This window comes from Crotalus tigris, unplaced genomic scaffold (genome assembly GCF_016545835.1).
Source record: "Crotalus tigris isolate CLP2741 ecotype Arizona unplaced genomic scaffold, ASM1654583v1 scf7180000019078.1875890, whole genome shotgun sequence".
Taxonomy (NCBI): domain Eukaryota; kingdom Metazoa; phylum Chordata; class Lepidosauria; order Squamata; family Viperidae; genus Crotalus; species Crotalus tigris.
Genome location: NW_024097364.1, coordinates 1,155,833 through 1,176,308, shown reverse-complemented (window position 1 = coordinate 1,176,308; position 20,476 = coordinate 1,155,833). Strand labels below are relative to the sequence as shown.

The following is a 20,476-nucleotide window of genomic DNA, read 5'->3' as shown; positions in this document are numbered from 1 at the left end:
CAAAAGTTGGTTGGCCATGATACAATGGAGAGCCCTTTGATCTAACCAACAAAGCTTGTTCTACAGGAAACAGTTTAGGCATGAATATTAACAGATAGGATTCACACATTGGTTTGTTTAAAGTCACTTCGCAGTTGGATGGGCAGCAAGCAAATTTAATAAATAAAATAAATAAATAAACTTTTCTCAGTTCATATAACACAGATAAGTAATAAACTAAAACTTTCAAGCCACAAGATTGGCTTCATAGGATCTGTTAAGTCAAAATGAAGCTTGCTTATGTATTTATTAATTTCTCAAATTTATACAGCTTTTATCTATTGAAAGAAAGAAAAATAAAAACGCAATACAAGTATCAAAACCCATTAAAGAAAAGCAAGACTACATTGAGGCCCCAATAAAACTCACATCTGTAAATCAAGCAAACCACACCAGCTCCATTGACTTCCTGGCTCGGTGCGTGGAGGAAAGGCCTGGTCTTCATTTTTTTTTCCTGAAGTCCAGTAGGTTTGGGGCTGTCTATATCTCTGGGGGAGACTGTTCTTTAAGGCAGGTTCCATATGCATTATAAGATAGTCTAGTCCAGTGATAACGAACCTTTTAGAGACCCAGTGCCCAAACTGCAACTCAAAATCCACTTATTTATCACCAGGTGCCGGGTGGGCGTGGCCACAGTGGTCATGGCAGACTGGGTGGGTGGGGCCAGGGTGGTAGGGGCCAGTCCCTCGCCATTTCCGGGGCATGTGACGTGTGCCCACAGAGAGGGCTCTGAGTGCCGCTTCTGGCACACGTGCCATAAATTCGCTACCACTGGTCTAGTCATAGGTTCTTTATGTATAACAGCCTACGTGGTAGATTTGGTAATTTTTTGCTAGCCTTTGACATTTAAAGCATTATTAAAGGCACTGGTTGCTTGCAAGGATCAGGCTCACCACAATTTTAAATTGTTGAAGTCTGACTCCAAAATCTGCTTAAAAGTTCCAAAGCTGCAAATAATGACGTGGTTGCTACATCTCACATAGATAGATAGATAGATAGATAGATAGATAGATAGATAGATAGATAGATAGATAGATAGATAGATAGACAGACAGACAGACAGACAGACAGACAGACAACCTTTATTGTCATTTTTACTGTGGGCACAATGGCACACATTAAAAATGAAATTTAGTTGCTTGCTCTCAGAGTGTACACATACATAACACACATTTAAACATACTATATACAACATATGTATAGACCTACACACTTACATATAAGAAATATATAAATATTAATCACTGTCCATCTTGAATACATTAATGGAAGGAGGAAGCTTTAGAGTTCACAAGGTTAATACTGTATGGAACAAAACTGGATGTTCTGCTTCGGATACCATGAAGCCTCCTCCCAGAAGGTAACAAGGAAAACAGGTCATGAAGAGGATGTGTAGTGTCCCAGATAATCTTGCAGACCCTGCTCAAGCAACGCTTATATGTCTTGGATGGGAGGGAACTGCCAATAATCTTTTCAGCCATCCTCACCACTCTCTGCATAAATTGCATTTAAAACTGAAAGCCATTAGGTTTTAAAAACTGGATTTAAAATGGCAGCTGAGCATTTGCAGCTCTGTGCATATTTTTCCAATATTCAGGCTAATGAGTTTGACGGTTCATATGCCCCAGTCCGTGAGACTAGGATTATAACCTCAATTACCCAACACAGCAGGAAAAAAAAATGCTACTTCTCAGCAATGCAAGGATGAAATGTCAACTGCCCCTGCTTTCTGGAGACATAGGAAGCATTCTTAAGAGAGATTTTTGTGATGAAGCCCCCTTAAAAGGCTTTCTCAGGTTGCCTCTGTATGCATTGACACACACAGCCACTCTATTGCTAGTCATGATGGAAATTGGCCCTTTAAATGCTTTGCACACTTCTCCTCCTCTCTGCCACAACATTCTGATGTGCAAAATTGCACCCATCAAATGATGCATTGGTCAGAGAAATGGCAGCCTTTTTTTTGGTACTGCGTTTCAGCTACAGTACTTCCATTTGCCAAGATTCACACAAGGCTCAGGGCCCATGAGACCTTGTTAATATGCCACAGGATTTGAAAGTTTAAGCACCCCCCAACTGCCAACTTGGTTTCTTATTATTCCTATGAGATCAGGACTATAAACTGGAACACAGTCAGGCAGATCTCTAAAATCCTAAGGTATCAAAAAGTACCATTCAACTAACCCATGGGCCAGACACTTGCTGGAACAGTCCTGTTTTGACTTGATATTGGAATACCTGTAAATAGCATCATTTCTACCTCTGTGAAGAGAGCACCCCATAAAATAGGGATCACACCAAACTTCCCAACGAGAGAACCCACAACAGGCTGTCTGTAGATGACCAATCAGGATGGGCAGATTCCATTTCAGCAAATTAAGGCACTACCTGATATAGATCAGTGCTAAAAAAAAAAAAAGGGCCTTTAAAGATGTTAACCAGCATGGGTTTGCAAGCTATTAGCAACCAAAGCAGCAACTTCAAAATAGGTATTTTTCTGAACGTTGATCTTTCAGAACTCTGGCTTCTAGATCACCTCCAAAGGCAGCCCAGTATAGAGAGCACTGTAGTAGTCTAGCTGTAGACTAGAAGAGATTAGTACTAGGAAGCAATGTAGAAAGCAATTGGAGCAGAACAAGGACAACAAAAGGAGAAAAAAAAGGAATGAGTGAGTTTTAGGGGGGAGGAGAAATCAGATGTGTAAATATTGTATGAATCTTATCCAGCAAGCGGTATGGGAAAAGAAAGATAAAAGTGTTGGGGACAGTGATTTTAAATTTTAAAAAGGCACTATGAGTTTAAAAAGTAGAGTTATTATTAGATGATAAGACTTTAATGTGGCTTTTGTACAGTTTCTGAAAAACTTTACTTCCATTAATATACTAACTTGCTATTCTATGGAATGATTTGTATCGTTAGCTATTTAGTAAATGGGCATACTCTACCATAACCATGTTGTGATAAGTGCTGGTGAAACTATCCCAATCTTGTAAATGAGCCCACTCACTCAAAAAGACTGAGATCCTTGTGTACAAACCTTTGGATCCAGGATACATTGAGTAGCACAGCTTCTTCCCATTTGGGGGTATATTAGTATGTATGTCCACATGGGGTCATTAGTTTTACAGCTGGAAGAGTTCTCACAAAAAGTAGCCAAGCTCTTTCTTGCCATAATAAATGACATGGCAAATGATCTTCGAGGTCATTTAGAGGCATCCTTTCATGTTTTCTTGATCACCTTGAATAAAATTGATCTGGCATTGGTGCTTTTTACACACTCAGACCTGTGTGAGTAAAAATGACATTCAGTCTGGCTTCTATTAATGTTACAGTACTTCTCTCCCTCCCCTCCCACCCGCCTCGCTCTATTTCCTTTCTAAATCCACCATAAAACCAACTGAAAATAAATTTGGTTTTCATGCACATCATTCATCTCTGGCATATTTGACAACTGCAGATATCCCAGCTTTTCATTTTGTTGGTTTTATTAGTGAAGACAAAGCACAAAATATACAACCCCTTCTCTACAGAAACTGACACTTGCTATTTTTCCTATTATGGATTAAGATTAATCTATTTTGTTGTAGTTTAGCTTTCAGCACTTACAAAATTACTGTGAAAAAAAAATGTTTTCCAAACATGGGACACACTTCAAGAGTCTCAAATGGAGTGCTTGCAAGTAGCCTGGTGCAATGAGAGGCAGGTTTTCAAGGGAGTAATACCCTTCAGTGGAAAGTAAAATGAAGAGTCATTTGGGGACTATTTCATGTTTTCTTCATCAATTACCAGGAGTCCACAACCTAAAATGGGAGTCTTGGTGAGTGATTTATGTTGCAAATTAGAACTGTCAGTCTCAACCTGGGGGACGAAGGGCTGCTTTCAAAGTTCAGATCAATACAACAGCATTTGAAAAGATCTTCTATCTAGAGTGGAGATGAAAGGTTGCCAGGCATCTTTAGATCTTCAAACTGCTCTGATCTTCACTACTTAATTAAAGGCCTCATGTTGCAAGCTGCAAAATCCTTAGGAATTCTGCACACCTGTCTCTTTTGCCACAATAAATTGGACTTCAATGGGTCTCAAGATCTCCAAGCCCATTATTTTTGTAGATGCGAAGGCTGCATAAGATGCCCTCTTCTTGGCAAAGATGACAATGGACAGGCAAATGGGATGGATAATGGTGAATTGTTGTAGGCTTAAAGATTTTATAGGGACTGGATTAGGAAGTGTCCCATTTTCCTTTGTTCTTTTAACATTTCCTAACTCTGGGTTCTTGTTGTAAGTGTATGATGACTATTGAAGGACATTGAGGGTAAAGGAATCAAGAAATAGCATGGGATAACTTGCAAAGCATGCAGAAGGCCTATAAAACTTAGCCTCAGCTTTTAATTGCCTGTTGCTCAGCTCAGGTACAGCAGCGAGATGAACACACCATTCAAACTTTAAATAATTTTTGCTTGGCTCCTTCTGTTCAGAACAAAGACATTGCCTACTTATCCATTCTGTATCCTTCTCTCAGCTTCAGTGATTTTCCTCACTTCTTCCTCTTTGGAGAAAGTTTCTACTACTGTATTACACAGTGTTTTGAAAAGGTAGCAGGCTGTCTTATTGCAAACTGGGAGCTTGGACTATGACAACATTTAAAACAAGGCTACAAAAGAGTGATAGCCAGCATCAATGAAATAGAGCAAGGGTGTCAACTGCTGGCCTGTGGGTCAGATGTGCTGTGCCGAAACTGTGCCCACCCCATTGCCAGCAATGGAAAAAAATCACGATACGTCGCGACACATCACGTGATGTTGTGAGTTTGACACCCCTGAAATAGAGCTTTAGATGTCATTATGGGGAAGTGAGGAAGACACCCATACATTTTTTTTCAGATAGTTAGCAAAATAATCTCCTGGGCAAAAAGTAAATAAGCTCCTGGATTTAGAAAAAAAGATGCCAGAAGAATGAAGATTCTGGACAGCCAAATGTTTAAAGAAACATGTATAAATCAACTTTGTGCAAGACAATTAGCCCAACAACAGGCAAGACCAGAAAAGACTTAAAACAGTAGCAGACTTTTGTAGCAGACATTTGAAGTAGACATTTGGCCAACTTTGGTTGCAAGAGCCAAGTGAACAATTGGACAAATGAAGCTTTGTAACCTGTAGAACTCAGTACTCATAACTCTCTTAAAGAACCTAGCTGCTCTTCTATCTAGTGTCCAAGGGAAAATAAGTCCCACTTAATGTTGGATGTAGGTTATCCATAAAATCCTTTTTTCAAAATTTAGCTCCTTCAAATGCCCAGTCATCAACACTTGTGAATAATTAATCAAATCCAGTGAGAAGAGCATAAGCACATGCTTGAAGAAGAGAGAAAAGGAGAGTGACTCTAAGTAGGACTCATTCAACCATAGGGCTAGGCAGAATTTCAAAGGCAAATTGTGCAATAGGATCCTGCTTTATTAAGTAAACTTGAACATATTCAGTGTAATGATGAGCAATGGACCCTACTAATAGGGAAGGGAAGGGCATGCATATGTGTGTGAAATGTGAGTTTTGTGTATGTATAAAGGAAATCATTTTTGATAATACAGATCAGACAAACAACACTATGAGTACATCTGCTCAGCTTCTAGGACAGTGGCTCCCAACCTTTTCTATACTCCACACCCCTAGAATGCTTCTGATATATTTTCGCACCCCTTACAAAAGTTCAAAATAACGGCAACAAATTATGCATATACACTATAATTTTGAAAACCCGTTTTCATACACCCCTAAAATATCGTTGAGCACCCCCAGGGACTACGAGCACCCCCAGCTGGGAACGCGTTCTAGAAGATTTAGCTTGGAAGCATTGGAAATCATTAGGCTGTGGCTATTTTGGCATTCTGGATGGAGTTGTAAACAGCCTCAAATGATTGAGATTATCTGTCTTCCCCCTCCCCTTTGATATTGCTGTTTGGTATCTTCTGCAGCCACATCCTGAGATTAATGTTATCACTGGAAAATGAAAACCTCTATTAATCTTCTATTTCCTTAACTGAGTTTCCCCAAAGACAACAGTGGGCTCTGTTCAGTATCTGTGTGGATGCACATTAGCTGTTGTTTTCTCTGGCTGGCTCCAAGCAGCATGCTTCTATTAGCAAAATTATATAATTAAATTCAAGAAGATGCAGGAGGATTGGCTATCACTTTTAAGTGCTTTATTGCTATCAGCATAGAATTAGCCCATCGAAGTATTCAAGTGGGTAGCAAAGCAGTGGAATATGCTATGTGGGTATCCTGGGGAGTTTTGTTTAAAAGGAAAGTTCCAATAGATTAAAAAGAAGTGAGCTATTTTTAAACCAATTTTGTTATATTTTAATGAAATATAGAAAGTAACAAAAAAGGGCAAGTTTTTTTTTTTAAAGTAGCATGGGATCAAAGTGGAAAAAAGTTAAAAAGTGACAAGTAATATTCAGAGGAAATTCATGAAATCGCGTTTATGAAAAAGGCAGCTTCATCCAATTCTATCATAGAACCCTATGTACAGATAATCCTCAATTTACAATTTACAACCTGTAGTTTAGTGACCATTTTGAAGTTACAACGGATCTACCTGAGAGGACCCAGATTCGAAATTTCTGTCATTGGCTCTCATCATGGTCATGTGTGACTGTACTTCAGGCACTCAGCAGCCAAGCCACATTTATAGTGATTTGTACCCTCACATAGTGATATGACCGCATTTTACAATGGCTTTGTTAAAAAATGGCATTTACTTCCAGTTGTTGGCAAAACCAACCCATCACAAACCATGGAGTTGCTTAATGACCATGCTGACCACTTAACAATGGTGACAGTTGCTTTTCAACCACCATGTTCACTTAATCACCACCACCACCACCACAAAAAGGTCATAAAATTGAATTGGACACATGGCTAGCGCAATTTATAACTGTCACAATTTGAGTCTGTGAGGGGCAGGCTACATTACAGTGATAACTCAAGGATAATCTATGTCAGTATTATGCTAAGAACTAACCAAAATCAGGTTATTTAAAAAAAACTTATTAGAGCCACCACAGAATCAGCAACAAGAGTATTGACTTCTATAAATATATTAAAGCTAATTTATACCACAAGAATGCAATGAACAATAACATAAGATGTTCATCATGTTCTTGATGTTCAATAATGTAAGAAGAAAATAACATAAAAAATATTATCTTTTAGGTTATAGGAAGATTCCAGAAGGGTTGCTATTTCCTTAAAATCTATTCCATCCTTGTGTCAATTAAAATGTTGACTTTATTGCTCTTATGACTCCTGTAAAATGTTATGTTTGACATCTTAGAAAAATAGAAAAAGTAGTATTCCTGATTTAGTAATGCCCTTGATTGTTACTGTAGACATCCTTGTTGCTGTGTTCTCCCAGAGGGAAAGAAGGAAGCTTGGCACTTAACCTTGAAGATATGGTATCCCTGGAATTTCAGGCAGTGGCTGGCTTAGTTTTATGACAAATAGAATTAGCTGGGGAAAATTACATGGTCTGTGAGTGATGTTTTTCATAAAATATAAAATGGTAGCTGTGAGATTACTCTTTGATATTATGCTGTTTTCATCCAGATATTAACTATTACCCCAAGACCTCTTTCTTGAACCCAATTGTTGTAATGTTTTTGGCCTGCAGGTTCCAGATTTCAGTTAAAAGATGGAGCATTTTTTATTTTTATTATTAAACGTGTATGCTGCCTATCTCACCAGAGGTGACTCTTTTTTTCCCTTCTATTAATGTGAAAATTGATCTAATTTTCTATAGCATTTCTGCTTCTAACTGCCATATACAAAGTTTCTGGCTATGTCAATACAAGCTAGTTTAATATATCTTAATAGCTAAGATGGTGTTTGGACAATAAAAAGTAGCCTTTTGTCAAAGAAATATAGATCTGTGCCTTCCTATCCCCTCCTTGCCAAAACATCACAACTTTATTCACAATCTCATCATCAATTGATTTTGCAGTTCCCAAATGTGTAATTCTGACATGGGCAGCCTTAGACAACATTTTTTGATTCAGCTGCATCTTCTGCCAGGGTCATAGTACTTCCCATAGATGAAAGTTAAATAAAACTATTCTGAGAGCCAATGAATCTGTTCAAGCCAACAGCATGTGTGATTCAAGCAACTTCTTTTCTGATTGGACTGCAAAATGTTTTTTTTTTACTTTTCACACTTTCCTTGCACTCCCAGCTTGAGAAAGTAAAGTGCTGCAGACCAAAACAAGGTACTTGTTTCAGATCTAATTGACACTAAAGCAAACAAGAAACTTTTGATGATAAGATAATTTGAATCTGAATATTCCATAACAGCTACTAGAGGCACTGTAGTGGAAAAAGCAATATACTTGCCTACATATTAGCTTATCCTGATGTTTTTGTGCTGAATATTGTTAAATATATATTTATCTTTTGTTGGTGGCCTACATATAAGATACATATAGCTAGTCAAGTTCGATCTCCAAGAGAATATGTGAGATTAGCTAAGGTATCTGGCTTACCCACATTGATTTCCCCCATATTACTCGGTTTCGGACCAAGCAGTTGATGCCTTTAACATAGACCAGGGGTCTTCAAACTTGGCCCTTTTATGACTTGTGGACTTCAACTCCCAGAATTGATGTTCCTCAGCGTGCCTGGCTGAGGAATTCTGGGAATTGAAGTCCACAAGTCATAAAAGGGCCAAGTTTGAAGACTCCTGACATAGACTGTGAGATTTTGAAGTCAGAAGATACAGTCAATGGCAATGATTCAACCCATATGATTAGCCATGTTTAGGTAGAACTTGTCTGTGTACTTCAGGATGTGATAGTAGGGAAAGTTTATCACAATTAACTATAGTGATGATGATGACCTCCCATTCCCATTTTTTATCTCTTCCTAAAATTTACATGAACACAATTACATCATCACACTGCCATATTTCAGTAGCTGCAGGTGATCAGCAGGGTGATAGAGACTTCCTGCTAAAATAGTAAACTTACACTCACCCTGCAGATGAGGTATTAAAAGATAGATAAACCTACTATACCAGTCAACATCTAAACTCACTTCCTCACCCAGCTTCTACACATACAAATTAGGGCAGTGGTTCTCAACCTGTGGGTCAGGACCCCATTTGGGGTCGAACAACCATTTCACGGGGGTCACCAAACAACGCAGTCTGCCATTTTTTTCCCTTTTCCTTAGCTGTGCTACTCCTTTTTATTCTATTGGCTTTTGAAAGCCAATAGAATAGACTCTCTTGAATAGAGTCTAATTCTATTGGCTTTCAGAAGCCAACAGGAATTGTCCAGGCTGTCTCTGCCCTGCTGAGCCCGCCAAAAGTCCCATTCTGCAAATGGTGCTGCACCAGTTGAGTAGTCCTCAACTTACGACCGGTTGAGTAGTCCTCGACTTACGACAGGTTGGGGGTCGTGGCATTAAAAAGGTTGAGAACCACTGAATTAAGGGAAATAGTTGATGGATGTTTTTCCCACCAGCAGGAAAATCCACTAATTACTGCAATAACTTGCAATAAAATGTTACAACTCACTGGCTCATTAATGAGGCACCATGCAGACCACCTACTGTATGTAGACAGAACAAATTTATGCTAACATACTTTGGGCCAACTCGGGGACTGGAGGAAAGCACATTAAAGCAGCTGCTTGGATGGCCCTTTGAATGGGAAGTGCTGCATAGAACCAAATACCTATCAATTAGCTTAATAGAAATTACAGTTTCCCAAAGCAGTATTAAGCTAAAGAGGATTGGAATTTAGACTCAAACAAATGGCTCATAGGAGATCAACTTTTTTTTCCTTAAAACAACTTTGGAGGAAAAAGCTGCAGTATATGATAGAGAGCATAAGAATTCTCCTCTCTCCCCAAATCCATGGCCTGCATCCAGATCTGGTTTCTGGAAGAAAAAAACAATTGAATAGGAGAATCATCATAGATCTCCTTTGTAATATTAGTTGGGTCCTGATTGTTTTGTGAATATCCAGAACCGCTTCATCACCCATGGCTAGAATTGCTGACCTTGCTAAATAATTTAGGGTGGTTAAATGCACAACTGGTCATTCTGCCCTGGGGCAATGAGCAATAAAGGGGCAAATACATATCAATATGAGTAAGAGGTGGAAACATTTCACCTTTGAAGACAAATTGCTGTATTTTGTGCATTGCCTTGAGACAGATACTGTAGGCCATGGTTTATAAATGTTTAAACAAATAAATTAGAACACTGGGAGATATTGATTTAGAGAGAAAGGCAACTAAGAAAAGATTTTGCTAGAGTTCATATAATGATGGAAAATATGCTCCAATTGTCCCATTCTATTCTTGCTTAATCAAGTAGTGGAAGATAATAGGACAGGTAACAGATCTTTACATAGCCCATTGTGTAAGTTGTGTTGTTTGCTATTACAAGATGTAATGAGGGCCACTAATGTGGACAGCTTTATGTGAGATTATTCCTCAAATTCATGAAGAATAATGGCTACCAATGACTACTTTTTAAAATGTCTATTATCTGCAGTATCAGATACGATAGAACTCTGTTAAATTAAATTAAATTAAATTAAATAGGAAAAAGATTTATGAAAATAATGAAATTGTTTGGTTTAGATAGTTCTTTTCCTCCCATCCATTTGTGGCAGTTCCAAAGGCAAGATACCTAGTTCTTCCTATGGATATTCAGGAGATCCTCAATGACCATATTGATATGTGCTTCAGCCTTCAGATCAGGTTCAGAAGATAGAGCCGAGGTGGTGCAGCAGTTAGAGTGCAGTACTGCAGGCCACTTTAGCTGACTGTGTTCAGCAGGTCAGCGGTTCAAATCTCACCGGCTCAAGGTTGACTCAGCCTTCCATCCTTCCGAGGTAGGTAAAATGAGGACCCAGATTGTTGGGGGCAATGTAAATATATATATATACATTGCTTACTGGTGTACACCCTTAGAGAGTGCTTGCACTTAAAGCGGTATATAAGTCTCATAAATAAAATAAATAAATAAATGTTGGGGAACTGAGGTTTTTCTTGTAAAAAACAAGAAAAAAGTTAAGGAAATGATTGGTCCACTAGTGGGAGAAAATAGCAAGAAGGTGACAAGCAACAAGCAAGAAGGTGACAAGCAACAGAACTACTCAACTCATTTTTTGCATCCATATTTACACAAAGGGAAAAAACAGTCCAACCTATCAAAAACAGTACCGTAAAAACAGATTAGAAAGACAAGTTAAGATATGCAAGAAAATGGTGAGTGAGCACCTGTCCAGTCTAGACAAGTTCAAATCACCAGGACCAGATGGATTACACCCCAAGGTTCTCAAGGAACTGGCAGATGTGATCTCAGAACTACTGAACTATATCTTTCAAAGATCCTGGAGTACTGGGGAAAAGAGCTGATGTAATTCCCATCTTCACAAAAAGAAAAAAAAATGGATCCAGGAAACTACAGACCTGGGAAGATCTTGGAAAAGATAATCAAGCAACAAATCAGCAAACACCTAGAGGCCAACAAAGTCATTATCAAAAGCCAACATGGGTTTGTCAAAAACAGATCATGCCAAACAAATCTTATTGCATTCATTGACCAGGTGACAAAATTAGTGGACCAGAGGAACGCAGTGGATATAATTTACTTGGACTTCAGTAAGGTATTTGATAAAGTAGACCACAACCTACTACTTGATAAGATAGAAAAATGTGGGTTAGATAGCATCACCACCAGATGGATTCATAGCTGGCTGACTGACCGTACTCAGCATGTGGTCCTCAATGGAACTGCATCTGCATGGAGGGAAGTGTCTAGTGGGGTGCCCCAGGGGTCTCTTCTGGGCCCAGTGTTCTTCAACATCTTCATCAATGATTTGGATGAGGGGATAGATGGGGAATTCATCAAATTTGCAGATGACACTAAGCTGGCAGGAATAGCCAACACTCCAGAAGATAGGCTTGAGATACAGAAGTATCTTGACAGACTTGAACATCGGGCGCTATCTAACAAAATGAAATTCAATGGTGAAAAAAGTAAGATTCTACATTTAGGCAAGAAAAACCAAATGTACAGATATAGTATAGGTGGTATCTTGCTCAATAGTAGCAACTGTGAGAGGGATCTCAGAGTCCTAGTCGACAATCACTTAAATTTGAGCCAGCAGTGTGCTGCAGCTGCCAAAAAAGCCAGCACAGTGCTAGGCTGCATTAACAGAGGGGTAGAAGGCAGGACAAGAAGCAATGGATGGAAACTAACCAAAGAGAGAAGCAACCTAGAACTAAGGAGAAATTTCCTGACAGTTAGAACAATTAATCAGTGGAACAACCTGCCTCCAGAAGCTGTGACTGCTCCAACACTGGCGTTTTTAAGAAGAGACTGGACAGCCATTTGTCTGAAATGGTATAGGGTTTCCTGCCTGAGCAGGGTGTTGGACTAGATGACCTCCAAAGTCCCTTCCATATTATTATTATGGATCATCGCACAGTCAGCCAGATGTTCAGACTGGATTTGGTATTTTGTCTACCTATCGAGTCCTTACCCAGGACCTGGGATAGGCAGATTTGGATGTTTGATGGTATTACAGATATCGTCGCAGGATGGAAGCAGTTCCTAGTAAGGCCGCCTTTTGCAATTGACTAATAGTGAATTTGTCAATGCCAATGGTGTTCAAGTGGTGCTCCAGTTATTATTATGGATCATCGCACAGTCAGCCAGATGTTCAGACTGGATTTGGCATTTTGTTTACCTATCTGGGATAGGCAGATGTGGATGTTTTATGGTATTACATTGGCAAATTTGTCAATGCCAATGGTGTTCAAGTGGTGCTCCAGTTGTTTTGGGATTGCACCCAAGGAGCCTATTACTATTGGTACTACCCTTGCTTGCTTTTGCCACAGTCTTTCTATTTCTATTTGTAGGTCTTTGTATTTTGTTATCTTCTCCAGTTCTTTCTCGTCTATTCTGCTGTCTCCAGGCACTGCCACGTCCAATATCCAGACTTTTTTGTCTTTCTTATCGACAATTGTTAAGTCTGGGATGTTATGTTGCAGGTGCTTGTCTGTTTGAATTCTGAAGTCCCAGAGCAGTTTAATGTTATCATTTTCTATGACTTTCTCTATTTTATGATCCCACCAGTTTTTGCTTACAGCCAAATGATATTTTTTGCAGATCTTCCAATGCACCATTGTTGCTACTTTGTCATGCTGCTGCTTGTAATCAGTTTGTGCAATCTTCTTGCAACAGCTTACCAAGTGGTCCACTGTTTCTTCAGCTTCTTTGCATAGGCGGCACTTACTGTTTGTTGCTGTCTTCTCAATTTTGACTTTGTATGCATTTGTCCTTAAGGCTTGGTCTTGTGCAGCCAGAATTAGTCCCTCGGTCTCTTTCTTCAATTTTCCTGCTCTTAGCCATTGCCAGGTTTTATTATTATCTGCTTTCCCCAGCTATTTTTTTCATGTATTGGCCATGTAGTGCTTTGTCTTCCCATGCCTCTATTCTGTTCTTCATTTGGTCTTTCTTGTAGGCCAGTTTGGTCTCTCCAGTAGTCAGTAAGCCTTCCTGATATACTAATTTCAGTGCATCTTCATCATTTTTCTTCAGATATTCTTCCAAAGCCATTTTTTCTTCTTCAGCCATCTCATGTACTTGTAGCATTCCACGCTCACCTATTTGCCTTGGTAGATAAAGTCTGTCAATGTCACTGCGTGGATGAAGGGCATGATTCATTGTCATTATTTTTCTGGTCTGCCTATCCATTGCTTTTAGTTCTGCTTGAGTCCAGTCCACTATTCCAGCTGTGTACCTAATAACTGGAATTGCCCAGGTGTTGATTGCCTTTATGGTATTTCCTCCATTGAGTTTGGACTTTAAGATCTTCTTCACTCTCTTGATGTATTCACCTCTAATCTTTTTCTTGACTTCAGTGTACTTGATGTGGCACATTTGTCCAAGCCAAACTCCATTACAATATCTTGGCTATATATACAGACAGTGATGAGCAGCGATTCAATTTCAGATGATGTTTTTCCATACAGCTTCAGATCATCCATGTAAAGAAGATGGGATAGTCTGGTAGATGTTTTTGATATTTGATAGTCATGTCCTGAGTTATTCAGTATTGTTGACAGAGGAAACAGTGCAATAACAAATAATAATGGTGACAATGAATCTCCTTGAAATATTCCTTCTTGATATTAACCTCACCCAGCCTTTCACCATTGATCTGCAACTGTGTCTTCCATTGTGCCATCGATCTTTGCACAAATTTTCTGATGTTTCTACTGACTCCTGTTATTTCTAGGCACTTGATTATCCAGTCATGTGGCAGAGAGTCAAATGCCTTTTTGTAGTCAATCCATGCCACATTCAGGTTGGTCTTCCTTTTCTTGCAGTTTTCCAAGATCATTTTGTCTATTAGGAGTTGATCTTTTGTTCCTCTGCTATTGGGGCGGTTTCCTTTCTGCTCAGGTGGAAAGAGATTGTTTTCAACTAGATGCTGTTGTACTGCATCAGCTACCACACCAGTTAGTAATTTGAAAGTTGTTGGTAAGCAGGTAATTGACCTGTAGTTACCTGGTGTTGCCCCTTTTGCTGGATTTTTCATTATTAGGTAGGTTTTCCCAGTTGTTAGCCACTTTTCAATTTCTCCTCCTTGTAGTATATTGTTGAACTGCTTGGCAATGAGTGGGTGTGTAACAGTTAGATGTTTCAACCAAAGCCCATGCAGTTCATCTTCACTTGGTGCTGACCAATTTTTGATTTTCCTTGCTCTTTTTTCTACCATTTTTATTGTTATCCACCTCTTTTAACCAAGCCGCATCCTTGTTGTATTTCTTTGGGTTATCCCATATCTGCTTCCAGAACTGCACTGTTTCTTCCTTGTCAGGTACTGATTGATTCATTGCAGTTTCTCCATTGATGGATTGGTAGAAACGTTTCTGATTGGATTGAAATTGGAGGTTCTGCCTATAGTTTGCAATTCGAGCTTCATATCTACTGATTTTCCTGGCTATAGCTGTTATTTGTTGCTTTATTATTTCCAGTGCTTCCTTGATCTTCCTTGTTTCTAAGTGGTATTTCTTGATTAGGTATTCTTTGGTCTTCTTGTTCTTCAGCTTCTTTTCTTTCATCTGTTCTAGCTTGCTTGCATGTGATCTTAACTTGCTGATCTTATTTTCTAGTCTAACCTTCCATTTTTCTGGTGCACTGTTTGTTTGTTTTTCTTCTTTGTTGATTTTGCATCCCAGGTATTCAGTTATAACTGCAGCTGTGCTGTATATTAGTTGGTTTGTTTCTTGCAGTGAATTGGTGCTTATACTTGCTATTGCAGTATTTGCATCTTTTAATGCTTGTGCTAGCTGTTTCTTTGGAACAAGTTTCAATGCAGGCAGCCTTATTCTGTTGTTTTTGTGCTGTTCTAGATGCTCAGTTATTCTTTGTTTCAATTCTTTTATTTCTTTAGTTAGAGGGTTTTGTTCTTCCTGAGGAAGTGGTGCCTGGTTTCCAAATGAGAACAGTTGTACATTTCTGCTGGATTCCTTCACTGCCAATTCCCTCTGGTTTGCCTCTACATTCTGAATTACTTCTGGTAAGGCTTTGATTTCTTTGCCCTGGGTAAACCTTTGCAGTTCGTCTAATTCTGTTTCTGTGAATACTTTATTTTGTATTATAAATCGGCATTGATCTGCTAGTCTCTGTTCTGTTATTTCTGATTCTGGATGTTGTTCTTTCCAGAACTGGTGCATTCGTTTTAGATATCCTCTTCTTGTTGGACTTGATCTGTAGTAACATATCATTATTTCTTTGTTTTCAATCACTGTGTATCTGTGACGGGTAGACACCTTTTCTTCCAGTAGTTCTGCAGCTGCTGGCCCAGGTTGCTCAGCCAACAGTCCTGAGTCCTGTAACCCATTTTTCACCAGATATCCAGGAACTCCAATATCTAGCAGGGACCTTATTAACCCGGGCGACATCCGAGCCGGTATGGCATTCTGCAATTTACGTCTCACCATATTTTTTATGGGAGAGACACTCTTTGTCTGACTCCTCTGATGAGACCTGTCCAGTATGGTTGAACCTCTGGTATAGCTCTCATCTTCCTCAGAGTACACAAGCCCCACAACCACGTCAAGGTAGTGCCTCGCTGGGGAGGTAGTGCCTCACTGGGGGCAGTTATTATTATTATTATTATTATTATTATTATTATTATTATTGTTGTTGTTGTTGTTGTTGATCATCGCACAGTCAGCCAGATGTTCAGACTGGGTTTGGCATTTTTCTCTACTTATCGAGTCCTTACCAAGGACCTGGGATAGGCAGATGTGGTTGTTTGATGGTATTACAGATATCGTCGCAGGATGGAAGCAGTTCCTAGTAAGGCCGCCTTTTTCAATTGACTAATGGCAAATTTGTCAATGCCAATGGTGTTCAAGTGGTGCTCCAGTTGTTTTGGGATTGCACCCAAGGCGCCTATTATTATTACTATTATTATTATTATTATCATCATCATCATCATCATCATCATTGCCATTTATCAAAAGAGTCTATCCATCCTCTATGTTTTTAACACATAAAATGGCCGGAAGAGGCCATCTGAGACCTTAATATGATGCACCGTATGCCAATATTCTTAAACACTATCTAGATTTAGCCACGTGCAGATAAAGGTAAGATTGAATCCCAGTAGGAAGAATTCACTAGAAAGTCTGTTAGGGAATGGAATTCAATTTATTCCTGAAAGAGTTGCACTGTGTTCAACTTTTCAAAAGTGAGAGGTGCCAAGAAATTTGCAGTATTGGCTATGTCTGATCAGAAGGCAGCACCTCGGCGAAAAAGCTGGATCCACATATTAAGCCTCTGCCATCACTAGAACTTTATCCTGAAAAACAGTCGGATAGCTCAGCCATCCTACTAACTTGTTTGAGTAGGAACATGCCTTTGCTGCTAGCCTTGACCCAATATCCATGTATTGAACACACCTATCTAAAGGGAAATACACTGGGGCTCCTTTGTGCTCTCTCCTTCACTCTTTGTGAGATCTGTCCTCCGAGATGGCACTTACAGAATGGGCAGTCTGAAGAGCACAACCCTGTTTCTCTTTCCTAATGTGTGCATGGGAACCCAAGAATAGATTTTTTTCCATGCCCAAAACCTGAGTTTTAAAAGCCCTAAAACAGACTGGCTTATAAGCTCAGTGCCAAAAATTTGTGTCACAATTGCCTCTGAATATATTTCTTTCTTTGCTGAATATCCAATCTGCAGTCTCGGCACAATGGGTGTTGTTATTCATTAATATGTTTCTCTAGCAATTGAAATGTTGAGAGGCCAACATGAAAGACACTTCCCCTTTGTTAAGCATTTTCTTCTCCTTAATCATGCAGAAATTTCCCATGAATAATGTGAGATATAATTATTACCTGCAGCTCTGTTGAGCTTCCGTAAGCTGCTCCTTAAAAGGCATTTTCTTTTTATTGAATTTCAGATGACCAAGAGCAAAATTATAACCACCTGCTATTAAGCACTGCAAACCAGACACCATCACATGGTAAGACAACAAGCGAGAGATGATCAAAGTTACCAATGCTGTAACTTTTCCCTTTCTGCCAGTTATCCTTTGCTGATGAATTGTTAAACCAATGTCAATAGAATATTTTATGAAACAATTCTTGTAAAAGAAATATTTATTCTATTCATGGTATTGCATGGCAAGTCACATTGTTAACAATGGGAAAATAAATACAGCCTATTTACTCATATCCAACAAACAAAACTATATTTAGAGTCACATACTTTTCCTGCTTCTCAGCTGCTGCCACTGTCTGCCTTGGTGTATAAAGACAGATGCAGTGATTTGCTTAGATAAGACAGAGTTTAATCATCACTGCATCTCAATATTGTGCTGATAGCATTTACTAAATGCAATCATAGTAAATTCATCCTCCAATATAACTACTCTGGGTACTAAGTCTAGAGAAATGCAAAATATCAGACTAGCTAGGTTCATTTCCTTCCTCAATGAATTCTAATATAATCTACACTGCATTTTCAGAGCCGTTTAGAAATGTTTTCTTTTTGTGATTCTTAATATGGAATGGGTTTGAGCTCTAGAATTAGTTCTTCACTTTCAAGTGATAAGTATGACTATGAGGACCCACCTCAGCTAACCACCCAAGAAAGTAGAACTCTTGAAACAAATATTGTCTCAAAAGGAAACTTTTATTAAGGATTAGTGACAGTGGGGAAGTCAAAACGAGATCTGGGGAAAATCCCGCTTAAATGGTATAGTTAAACCAGCAATATTCCTCCTCCCACCAAAGTCATAATGTCCATTTGAAATCCAGCCAATCCACAGGTGGCAACAATGTGCGGGTAACTGGCACAGTTGGCACACATCTTAAGGTCTTCTTCAGTTTCATTTCTCTATAGCCGTCTCCCTGATAAGGGAGACACATTCCTTTCTCAAGTGGATAGAGGCAGGAGAGAGAAAGTAAAAAGCAAAAGTTATCCCAACTGCAAGCAAATATCCCACCTCCCTCCCCCCAGCAGAATGGCAGGCCTCAAAACAGAAGCACAAAAGGATATATGCAAGGAAAACAATAGGAATTGTTGGTTTATTTATTGAATAAGTGCTCAACTTGTAATAGACCTAAGCTTAACCAATTGATAAAAGGTAGGAATAGCAACCCAAAGTAATTAAAGAGGTTAGGGAGCCTGGCTATATGGATGAGTTTAATTCTTCAGGACCAGATTGATTAAAGCTAAGAGTTTTGCAGAAACCTGCAGATATCATCTTAAAACCCTTTTCTATGACCTTTGAGGTGTCGTCAAAGATGAAGGTAATGCGAGAAGATCAGAGATGGAATAATGTTCCAATATTTTAAAGGGATAACCAGAAAAGCTGTAGACAAATCAGCTTTAATATCACTATTGGGCAAAACTCATAAAATCAGTCCATGAGCATTTAGGAAAGATGCATTGCTTGTAGGAGCAAGCATAGGTTTATCAGGCATAAATCATGTCAATCCAACCCACTCATCTTTTTTTTGACAGAGTGACCAGTTTAGTTGGCCATAAGAATGCAATGCATGTACTGCAGCTTAACTTCAGTGAAGCATACAACAAAATCTCCCAAGAGATTCTATAGAGAAGAGGGCAAAGCAATCATAACCAATAAGTATACAGCAATGGTTCCAGTTGGGCCAGTCACTGTCTCTCAGACCAACTCATTTCACAGGGTTGTTCTTGTTGGGAAAATAGGAGGAAGGTGTGTTAGATATGTTTGCCAGCTTACTTATAAAAATAATAAAGGCAGGATATAGATAGATAGATAGATAGATAGATAGATAGATAGATAGATAGATAGATAGATAGATAGATAGAGATAGAGATACATAGATATAGATATAGATATATAGATATATCCTGCGGGAGCGAATGAACAGCGGATCTCCAGGCACCCATACACACACAAAGAAAAAAACAGCAATTGGAGAGGAGAGGACAACTTTAGAAATGGTCCCTTTAAGAACTACACAGCCGATACTGATGGGCGGACCTATGACCCGATCCAGGGTCAAAGCGCAGAGGCAGCCAGCCACATAAAAATGGACTCCCGGATCCAGCATTTTATACCCTGACGATGTCGGTAGTGTGGCTGACAAAACCTTGCTTTTGTAGATTAAACATTTATGTTTATGATTTTATCCTGGTGATCACCTTATTTTACTTCACATTTTATATATATGAGTGACAAACCACTGGGTTGCATTCTAGGCCCTGTATTGTTCAACGTACTTATAAATGACTATGGTGAAAAGTTAGAAAATAAAGTATTCAGGTTTGCTGAAAGAGGTTTTTTTAACTTATTAAACCTAACTGTCAACTGTTCCATTGGCATATGCAGCAAAAGAAACTCCTGCGACATTATTTTACCAAGAGTGTAAATTTGCTGATAGATCCATACAAGCACAGAAGAAGCGAAGCTAACTCTGAGGTTTTCAAGCAAAAAACAGCATAGTTAATTTCCCCCTTTCTCCATATGGGCCACCCATTGTCCATTGGCCACCAATTTAATACATTCTTTTTATTTTGGGAAAACAGTCAGTGCTTTCGGAAGGTTCCCATTGCACGGCCTTGAAGTATCAGGATCTTGTCAGGCTGCCAAGGGCTCATATAAATTCCTCACCTCCCTCCCAACTCCCAATACATTCCAAGCATTCTCCCCCCCCCCTTCATTTTTTTTAGTATTTTATTAATTTTCTATTATTACAATTCATTAGTGCTTAATGAACGTGTAGTCTGTGTTAATTTGTTTTACTTAGTAATACAAATTAAGTTCTTACTCTCTGTCCCATTTTTCCAGCCATTGATAAAGTAAGTTCCATGTTTGAAAATATTCTGCATCTTCTTTTTCTTTGATTCTCAATGTA

At 39.0% G+C, this 20,476-nt stretch overlaps 1 protein-coding gene across 2 annotated transcripts in view; it reads left to right on the top strand.

The window, feature by feature from the left end:
* SHISA6 (shisa family member 6) overlaps positions 1-20,476 on the top strand; it is a 363,728-nt gene that overhangs the window by 322,930 nt on the left and 20,322 nt on the right. For both annotated transcript variants that reach the window (XM_039359559.1, XM_039359558.1), the window contains exon 5: positions 17,530-17,592. In XM_039359559.1, coding sequence (XP_039215493.1) covers positions 17,530-17,592 — 63 coding nt within the window. The remainder of the gene's footprint in view (positions 1-17,529; positions 17,593-20,476) is intronic.